Source organism: Dryas octopetala, chromosome 1 (assembly GCF_963921425.1).
Source record: "Dryas octopetala chromosome 1, drDryOcto1.1, whole genome shotgun sequence".
Classification (NCBI taxonomy): Eukaryota; Viridiplantae; Streptophyta; class Magnoliopsida; order Rosales; family Rosaceae; genus Dryas; species Dryas octopetala.
Window position 1 is genome coordinate 16,142,164 of NC_141366.1, and position 9,197 is coordinate 16,151,360.

The following is a 9,197-nucleotide window of genomic DNA, read 5'->3' on the forward strand; positions in this document are numbered from 1 at the left end:
TGTCTGCATGGCTCATATGGCAACTTCTTCATTTTTAAATCTCTCAAGTCTGAGATTTGAATTTGTATCCATAATTCATTCAGACTCGTATGGCAACTCCTACACCACCGTTAACTGTTAAAACGAAAGAATTATTTATATCATAAGCCCCAAAAATATCCTTCTGCTGCGTAGTGTAAGCCATGGCCAATGTATTGCTTCCATCATGTTTCATAGTGCTTCTCGTTTCTGTGATATTTACTAGTTTTGCAGAAGATCGAGCAATATACTTAGTCTTGATGGAAGGTGACCCAGTTGCATTCTATGGAAGACGCCTCGACACAAATAGGTGGGGAATTGAAGAGCTAATTGTTTTTGTTTACTTATATATAAAAGTCAGTCATGTTATATTATTAGACTGTTAACCTATATATAACTCTCATTGGATCAAAATCAAATAGATGACATTGAAACTTTGTTCAAACTCCAATAAAATGTCTACTTTTTAGACTTAATGTCAAACATTGGATCAAAATCCAATGGTTGGTGACCATGGATTTTTTATGGTCAATGGTGAGCAAGAGATAAAATTTCCTATAGAAACATACCTATATATGTTTATATTGGTTAATCTTATGGGTTGAATGCATGGATATATGTGGTCAGTGAAGTTACAAAGGCTCATGCAAAGCGGTTGGTGGATTCTCATGACCAACTTCTACAGAGCACTCTAGAGACTGGAAGCTACAGCAAGCTTTACAGCTTCAAACACATTGCAAATGGTTTTGCAGTCCATACCACCCCTTCCCAGGTCCTCAAACTCTCCCACTTCTTCACATATATATATATATATCTAATATTTGTAATTAACAAAAAGAGAAAAAGAAAAACTATGTATTATTCTTATTTGATTATATTTATGAATATCACAGGCTAAAAAGCTCAAAGATGCTTCAAATGTGAAGTTGGTTGAGAGAGACAGAGGAGCCAAGTTGATGACAACATACAGTCCTCAATTCCTGGGGTTACCTGAAGAAGTATGGACACAATTAGAAGGAGGAGGAGATGGTAAAGCTGGTGAAGGAATTGTGATGGGTTTTGTGGATACCGGCATTAACCCCACACACCCCAGTTTTGCTTATGATCCCTTGAACCCTTTCACCTCCAATATTTCACATTTTTCGGATGCTTGCGAGAGTGGTCCTCATTTCCCAGCAAGTTCATGCAATGGAAAAATAGTCTCGGCACGGTTCTTCTCAGCCGGGGCTCAAGCTGCTGCTACTCTTAACACCACAGTAGATTTTCTTTCACCATTTGATGCAGTTGGACATGGCAGGTAGACTGAGTAGTACTTTAATTGCTTAATTTTGATATTATTTAGTTTAATAAGCAAAATTGTAATCATAATCATAATCATGATGTTGAAGCCTAGATGTTGTTCTTAATACTTTGTAACTATATATACATTCTAGTAAATGCATGACTACCTTAGCTAGAAACTTTTGAAAGACTGAAAGAACATGCTTTGTTGATCAGTCATGTGGCATCAATTGCTGCTGGAAATGCTGGAGTTCCGGTGGTTGTGAATGGCTTCTTTTATGGACTGGCCAGTGGAATGGCACCACGTGCACGGTATGTATAATTCTATTGCTTAATTATTGTAGGTATATATTGCATACATTAATTCAAGATTAATCGATCCTAAACCATTACTTTCAGGCTTCAATTGTGAATTTAGATTTTAGTTACTTTTTGTAACAGAATTGCTGTATACAAAGCTGTGTATCCTACAGTGGGAACTTTAACAGATGTGGTTTCAGCAATGGATCAAGTAAGCTAGCATTTTGAACATGACACTTCTTGTGTGTGTGTGTGTGCGCGTGCATGCCTTTAATTTCCTTTGTGTTACAAGTACAGGCAATTGTAGATGGAGTGGACATCCTAACACTCTCTGTAGGACCAGATGAGCCACCAGAAGATAGGGTGACCTTCTTAAACATGTTTGATATTGTCATGCTATATGCTCGACGAGCTGGGCTTTTTGTCGTGCAAGCAGCAGGTAATCAAGGGCCAGGTCCTTCAAGCGTAGTGTCTTATAGCCCTTGGGCAGTGGGTGCAGCTTCATCCAGCACAGATAGACAATATCCTGCTTCTATTCTTCTTGGGAATGGCATAAAAGTTGAAGGTGTAGGATTATCAGGTACTAATATATATCTTAATTTCAAAATCATATTAACTAGACTTGGTTCAAATTCATCCATAGTTCTTTCTTGAATTGATTATGATCTTCTTTTTCAGGACCAACTTTTGGATTTGGGTTGCTTCCACATAAGTTGGTTTTGGCCAAGGATGCGGTTAAGGCAAATGGTGCATTCCCAAGGACTCCACCATATGTTGAAGAGTGCCAATACCCAGAAGCAATGGACCCCAATGTAGTGCAAGGTAGTGTTGTCATCTGCACCTTCTCGGAGGGCTTCTATAATGGGACATCCACATTCAACGCCATTATCGACACAGCAAAAGCTCTAGAATTTATGGGTTTTGTTTTGGTTGCAAATCCTACATATGGTGATTTCATTGCAGAACCCATTCCTTCTGCTGTTTCTGGCATTATGGTCCCAAATGTAACCAATGCCCAGGTATGTACGAAACATATATCATCATATTCTAACCAGAACTAGCACAATCTTAACAAGAATTAACAATAAATTATAGGTTATATTACAATACTATGAAGAAAAAACATACAAGGAGGAGAAGGGATATACTAGATTTGCAGCGAAAGCTGCTATTGGAGAAGGAAGAGTTGCTTCTTTCATGGGCCAAGCACCCATTGTAAGCAGATTCTCTTCCAGGGGACCAGATTTCATTGACAGTTCCAGGACTCCTGCTGATGTACTAAAGCCTGATATTCTTGCCCCAGGGCACCAAATTTGGGCAGCTTGGAGCCCCATTAGCGCCTTAGATCCCATACTAATGGGTGAGTACAAGTTGCAACAATTTTCTTGTGCTAGCTATTCTGGTAATGCTCTGATATAAAAACTAAGATTTCATAAAACTTGGTGGTTTTCTTGTCTAGGATACAATTTTGCACTTGTATCTGGTACAAGCATGGCAACACCTCATGTCGCCGGAATAGCAGCACTAATCAAGCAGTATAATCCTTCATGGACTCCATCCATGGTTGCATCCGCCATTGCCACCACTGCCACCAAGTACGATAACAATGGAGAACTTATAATGGCTGAAGGATCCGAGATAGGCAGTTCATATCCCTCCACCCCTTTTGATTTTGGAGCTGGGTTCATCAGTCCAAGTCGTGCCATAGATCCTGGCCTAGTCATATCTTCAGGTGATGCATATACTAATTGGTAGTGCTTGTAAGCTTTCTTGTTTATGTAGTTGTATATGTAATAGCAATGACTATTGAAGCAGGATATGAAGATTACATCAGCTTCTTGTGCTCATTGCCTGATATCAATCCAGCTATAATTAGAACAGCAACTGGAGAATCTTGCACTAACCCGCTTGACCATCCAGCCAATTTGAACCTCCCTTCAGTGACAATATCAGCATTGAGAGGGTCTCAATTAGCACGACGGATTCTCAAGAACATCGAGAGCAAGCCGGAGACTTACCTTTGCTCAGTGCTGCCACCTAATGGGACAATGGTAGATTTGTATCCACCTTGGTTCACCATAGCTCCACAAGGCACCCAAGAGCTACATATACAATTCAATGTGACCCAAGCAATGGATGGCTTCACCTTTGGTGAAATTGTTCTCACAGGAAGTTTGAATCATATTGTCAGGATACCCTTATCAGTTTTTCCCATTTCAATATCAAAAAGATGAGAAGTGTTTGATTTCACTTGCATCATCTATGGCTATACTTAAAGCCATGTTCAAGGAAATCCAATGTACTATTATGAATACAAAATTTAGTCAATCAATACAACAGAATTTACAACAATTAATATGATGTTGCTTTTATCAGAGGAGCCTAAAACCATTTGTTTTCATGCAATCTGAAATTGTCTTCAAAAATTCAATTTTGAACTTGGCATGTTATGTTCGCATCTAAAATCTAAATCATTTGAAAATTAAAAATTTCTCATTGACTACTTGACTCCCTAAAAAATTAAATTTGAGAAAGTCCTTTATTTTCAGATTCTAAAAAAAACCTAGCTCCCAGCAAGAATCGAACTCAGGACCTTTCGCTTACGAAGTGAATGCACTACCACTATGCTGTGGAAGCCAGTTTAACAATGTTCTTTCCCAATAACAAGGGCCCATGAAATTTATTTATCTACTTAAGTTTTATTTTCTTATATGGGAAAAATCTATTAATGAGCGTCCTTAATTGTCCAGTCGATTAAAGTCTAAACAAATCTGATGAAAGACATTGATGAATAATTTGGATTATGATTGGAAGTTGGAACAATGGTTGAATACAAAGTGTGATGAATGGTACATGTTACAATTGAATTGGGCAACAATAGCATGCCAATTAAAGTTAACAATTAACTATGTCATATTGTCATGCACATACACTCGTTACACCGTGGATACCTATAAATACTCCTTGCCGTGGGCCTTGTTTGGACATTTTTAGTTTGTCTAACTGCCTTTCTAACTCTCTGCTGGAACACACGCCATTCAATAGTGGAGTTCTTCAAAAATATGTCTGCAAGCCTGCGTTTGTTTGGTCGTATTGTTGGCATTTTTCCTCCACCGTAGTATATCCGATAACCAGATACCAACGATGATAATTGACTTCCCGAATCAGTCATGGAAAATGCATCGGCAGCAGTGCAGCCTATGAAATCCAATGCTGCCAACTACAGAAGAAATAACATTCATCAACAATCTTACACCAATATGAGCTCAGCTAATTAAACAAAACATCAGCCTCAGAACACTTAGAACCTGAAGTATTGTAATTTAGAAAACTAGTGTGTAATGGAAAAGAACTGACATCAAAACATTCATGACTAATGAAAATCTGGTAGGCAGAGGGAACTGAATTAAGCAATGTAACAGATGCAGACAAACTGAACAACTATAATAATACCAACAACATCTTATTACCTGAGATGAAAAGTTCATGAAAGGTTCAAGTTCAGTCTGTGTAAGCAAATTTTCTTTAGTCACTAATTTAGGGTACAAGCTCGTCAAAGCAACCATCCTTGACCTCCCTCCATATATCTGTGAACCTGCCACAAATATATGTGTCTTTCGCTTGAAACCAAGAGCAGCAAGCATAAGTACTGCTTCTTCAGGCATTAGAGGACATAAGCCTTCTGACCTGAGTTCTTCAGGAGTAAATGTCCTGAAACAAGTAGTAAACTTTGATAAAACCATTAACCAAGCTCATAGGAAAGTGCATGCCTTGCATATCAATTAACTCTATGCACTCTGAAAGATATTGGGGGAGGGCTGAACTAATCTCATTGATCAGCTACAATATAAAATGCTAAGTGTAAGAACTGAAAACCTTGAACCAAATGACCTTCTCTCAGCCTACAATTAATATTATATTATGAACTAAGAAAAAAATAACACTAAACAAATGATATACTGCATACACTGTTTTCTTGAGATGTGTCAATGCAGGAAAATGGATTTCACGATATGCTTCCAACTCTTTTCTCTCTTCATCACCTCCACCATATTCGCATAAAGAATGAGCTACCATGTCAATTTCAAACCTCAGGTGTAAAGAGAGATATCTGGAAGCTTTCTTAGCATGACTTTGGTTATGGTTCTTGATTAGTTCTGCATATGAACCAACAAGATAATGATCTAGTGGTCCAGGGTGACCTTTATTTTGACGCAACCTTTGAAGAAGTAAAGCGCCAGTTTCTTGTATCTTGGGAACAAATTGCAGGGCATGAAAATTACATCTGCATCGAAGTCTCTAGATGAAGTTCCCCAATTAGGAAGAGTGACAATGAAAATTGGTAGGCAAGCAACTAACTGAAACAGGGTGACAATCCAATATAATTTTTCCTAGCCAGACTCTCAAATTAAGGACTAGGGTGTCAGAAGCTTATTGTGTACCTGCAATTGAAATGGTATTGGATCAAATGCCAAGCGATTCCCAAATCCAAGAAAATGTACAACTCCATTCTTAAGTAAAAGAGGGAGAATTTTTTTCTTGTAAAAACTTGGCTTTGCCTCTTTGGGCATCTCTGCATCTGTCACCTGGAACAAATTGTAACAAAAAGTAGAAACCAATCATCACAGAAGCAAATACTTTGATGGTTAAGAGTATTTAATTTCGTTGAGGGACTTACAACACTACCAATTGCTTCCAAATCTAATGATTGTAGCTCCTTAGGGAGTTCCTTCACTATCCGAATATCAGGAGTCAAGTAGTTAATAAAATGCTCCTCCTGATAGATATCGCTGAATTGACTATAAAATCATACAATTTGCTATCATTATTTTCAATAGGCAAAAATATGAGATTACAGAACAAAAAACATAAAAAGAAAAACTAGGATACATGAAGTTAGAATGCACTAAAAATCAACACTTCAGAAGTAAATGATGAAAGGTAAACAATTAAACATTACAAAATGCCAAAGCAATTTAGAGTGAGAGGGAGAGAAAACAAAAAGAAAAAGACTCTGATGCAAAATGATAATGGAGATTCCCCTAAATAACAGAGGCAGGGAAAAGGCATTTGGAGCTACAAACTTGTCTATCACACCTGACAGGCCAAACTATGCAATCAATTATTTGAAGAAAGCATTCATGAATACTACCATTTTAACCATGATCAACGGGCCAAAACACATACTAAAACAATTATTACAACAACCCCAACAACCATCGAAACCCATTTATGTTTTAAATCCAGAAGTTCATGCAGCTTTTTTTATTGCAAAAAGGGCATTGAGCATATGGCACAATACACAAAGAAAAATACTTGAAAGGAAAAAAGAAAGATATAGGTCACCTGAAATCTCTCCATATACTACTATACAAAAATTTGGGAACAACCAGGGTTGCACTGAGTAGTCGTGCGATAGTAACAGCATTGCAAACCTGTAGCCAAACAAAATAACTCTTAGTTATGCCTCAATGCAAATTCATGGAATTGGCACACCAGTAATCTCAAACACAGGAGTTTCATCAAATCTTAAAAGCAGGAGTGAGTGCCCAAGCATCACTTACAGCTACTCGCTGCTGGTTCATCCCACCATTTGCACTGATCATAATGTATCCATTCTTTCCCTCTATAAGGCATCACAGAAAATTGGATATTAGAGGCAGCTTAAGAAAATATGTGCTTCCATACAAACCCACAATCACATGCAAGTATGAGCACACACACACACGCACAGACCATTAGGTTCCCAGTTCCGTTGATCAGCACAAGGCCTCCAAGAATAAGCAGGAATAGATGGCTCCTGCCACAAATCTTTTGGCTCAGGTTTATTCTGTCCCTGCATCGTATCAAAGACTCAATGAATCAGGCAAAAGGGCCACACCAAGTGATTAAAACGAGATGTCATGAATTAATGCCTCAACTAAACTAAACTCAAATTCCAGTTAACCAGAGGAGAGTACCTCTGCCAATGCATGGGCAGCTAAAGCCAACATCCTTTCGAAATTACCTTTCTGTGGCTTTTTTCCTTTACCAGGTTTTCTCCGTTCTTCCTGCAATTGAAGATAGAGAAGGAAAAATGAGAAAAGAGTGACAAGAGAGATGATAGAGGATATATATGAGGGAGGGAGGCATGCGAAAATGCATATAGTATGGTTCATATTAAGGACATTAATTTGGGACATTAATTTGGACCTTTTGTCAGTACATGACCAATCAAATCTAACCGCAATTCTTTTCCATGAGCAATCTTATTGCAATTACAGCAGGTCAAGCCTGAGAGTTAGATTACCTGAAGACTATAGCTTAGCAAGAAATTCTAAACCGCCAAATTTAATGAATTTATTCATGTCCCGCTTTCAAAATTCCCAACAAATAATCCCCGACCTTTATTTAATGGCAATAATGAGAAGGCATATGTTTCTTAGTTAATATCCACAATCATAATCTCTTTTTTACCACATTTTCTAACCACATTGCAAAGTAGTCCATCATACCTCAGTGAGAAATATAGCTCAAATTCAATACTAAGTTGAAACAAGAACAAAACTTTACAGCAACTAATGGATTCACAAGTTAAACCTCAATGCCAACACCATGCACGTACCCGAATAGTAACCGAAACCGAACCTGAATCCGAATTCTCCAAAAACCCAGATTCAGAATGAAGCCCCTGATCTTGTAGCCGTGAGAGCATAACCCAATCCATCAAGAAATACAAAAGCAACAACCCAATCACACCCACAACGCCTTTCACTCGCTTCTTGCTATACCAAGCCCTCTCCACCACCTTCCTCTTGGCTCTCATCCTCTGTACATTCAATCCCTCATTCAGCCTCCAGCTGAAGCTGTCCGGATTCGAGAACCGGGTATGTCCAGAGGGGCTCGGAGAGGGTTGGCGGCTCCTGGGAGTACCCGACCCGGACCGGTGGTGGAACAAGGTGGGCCAGGTGGTGTTGGGCTCGGCCTGATCTGATGAGGGCCCATCTTGTTGATCTTCTTCGTCGTGGAGGACTACTGGTTGTTGTTTGTCTTGAACTGCTCCAAGGGACATGGTTTGAGACTGAGGAAGAAGAAGAGGAGATGCGAGGGAGGAGGAGGAAGAGGAAAGCGAAAGAAATGGGGATGTGGGTTCGGGTCCTTAGCTGAAATGAATGCCCGAATTTGCCAAAAATGGAAAGACCCGAGTTTGTGGGACTTCTTGTCTCAGTTTCGCCAAGGACGTACGGTTTCTATCGTTGACTTCCTTGTCTGAATTTTTAAGAAAAGATTGTCCGACGTAGAATTTAGGATAGTCGATTAATAAATTTTAGGCATAAATTTAATTTAAACAAATAACTATATAAGCAAAATATTTCAAATATATACTCGATTTATTATCTAAATTGAAAAATAAATTTATGTTCATTGATTCGTTGAGAGATCAGATAAATGACAGCTTGACTTTTACTGACCGGGATTACTTGATGACATGACGCTATCTCAGCAAACATTTCCCGCCGAATGAGCGACACGGGTTCACAATTTAATAATAATAGAGAGAGTGAGAGTTTGTGGGCCCGTGTTAAGGGTTAGGTGGACTCGTGTCGCTCATTTCCCGC

General features: G+C 38.7%; 2 protein-coding genes across 3 annotated transcripts; one reads left to right on the forward strand and one right to left on the reverse strand.

Annotated features, from left to right (window-relative positions):
- Positions 1-182: 182 nt before the first annotated feature.
- On the forward strand, positions 183-3,833 carry ALE1 (PA-domain containing subtilase family protein). The gene is made up of 10 exons (XM_086253514.1): positions 183-328; positions 646-790; positions 912-1,315; positions 1,516-1,611; positions 1,741-1,810; positions 1,897-2,179; positions 2,278-2,618; positions 2,695-2,959; positions 3,059-3,331; positions 3,415-3,833. Exons 1-10 carry the CDS (start codon positions 183-185, stop codon positions 3,831-3,833), a joined length of 2,442 nt encoding a protein of 813 aa, XP_086109640.1.
- A 563-nt stretch (positions 3,834-4,396) lies between these two features.
- Positions 4,397-8,783, reverse strand: LOC147298505 (O-fucosyltransferase 15-like). Of its 2 annotated transcripts, none has more exons than XM_086245707.1 (10): positions 8,204-8,783; positions 7,560-7,649; positions 7,336-7,435; positions 7,164-7,225; positions 6,946-7,034; positions 6,278-6,398; positions 6,042-6,185; positions 5,567-5,898; positions 5,070-5,310; positions 4,397-4,819 (listed from the first exon to the last, which is right to left on the reverse strand). In XM_086245707.1, exons 1-10 carry the CDS (start codon positions 8,648-8,650, stop codon positions 4,511-4,513), a joined length of 1,935 nt encoding a protein of 644 aa, XP_086101833.1. In that variant the 5' UTR covers positions 8,651-8,783; the 3' UTR covers positions 4,397-4,510. The 2 variants fall into 2 exon arrangements, with proteins under 2 accessions (XP_086101833.1, XP_086101835.1); XM_086245709.1 differs by having other exon boundaries at positions 7,607-7,649; positions 8,204-8,287.
- Positions 8,784-9,197: the final 414 nt, after the last annotated feature.

Bases quoted from the DNA above. Each gene is read 5' to 3' on its own strand.
- LOC147298505 (XM_086245707.1), bottom strand. From the start codon at position 8,650: ATGTCCCTTGGAGCAGTTCAAGACAAACAACAACCAGTAGTCCTCCAC. The intron at 7,436-7,559 runs GTACTCTCCTCT...GATACGATGCAG, and splicing joins CTGCCCATGCATTGGCAGAG to GGACAGAATAAACCTGAGCC. The intron at 7,226-7,335 runs GTCTGTGCGTGT...GATGCCTTATAG, and splicing joins ACGGAACTGGGAACCTAATG to AGGGAAAGAATGGATACATT.
- ALE1 (XM_086253514.1), top strand. From the start codon at position 183: ATGGCCAATGTATTGCTTCCATCATGTTTCATAGTGCTTCTCGTTTCT. The intron at 791-911 runs GTCCTCAAACTC...TGAATATCACAG, and splicing joins TCCATACCACCCCTTCCCAG to GCTAAAAAGCTCAAAGATGC. The intron at 1,316-1,515 runs GTAGACTGAGTA...TTTGTTGATCAG, and splicing joins GATGCAGTTGGACATGGCAG to TCATGTGGCATCAATTGCTG.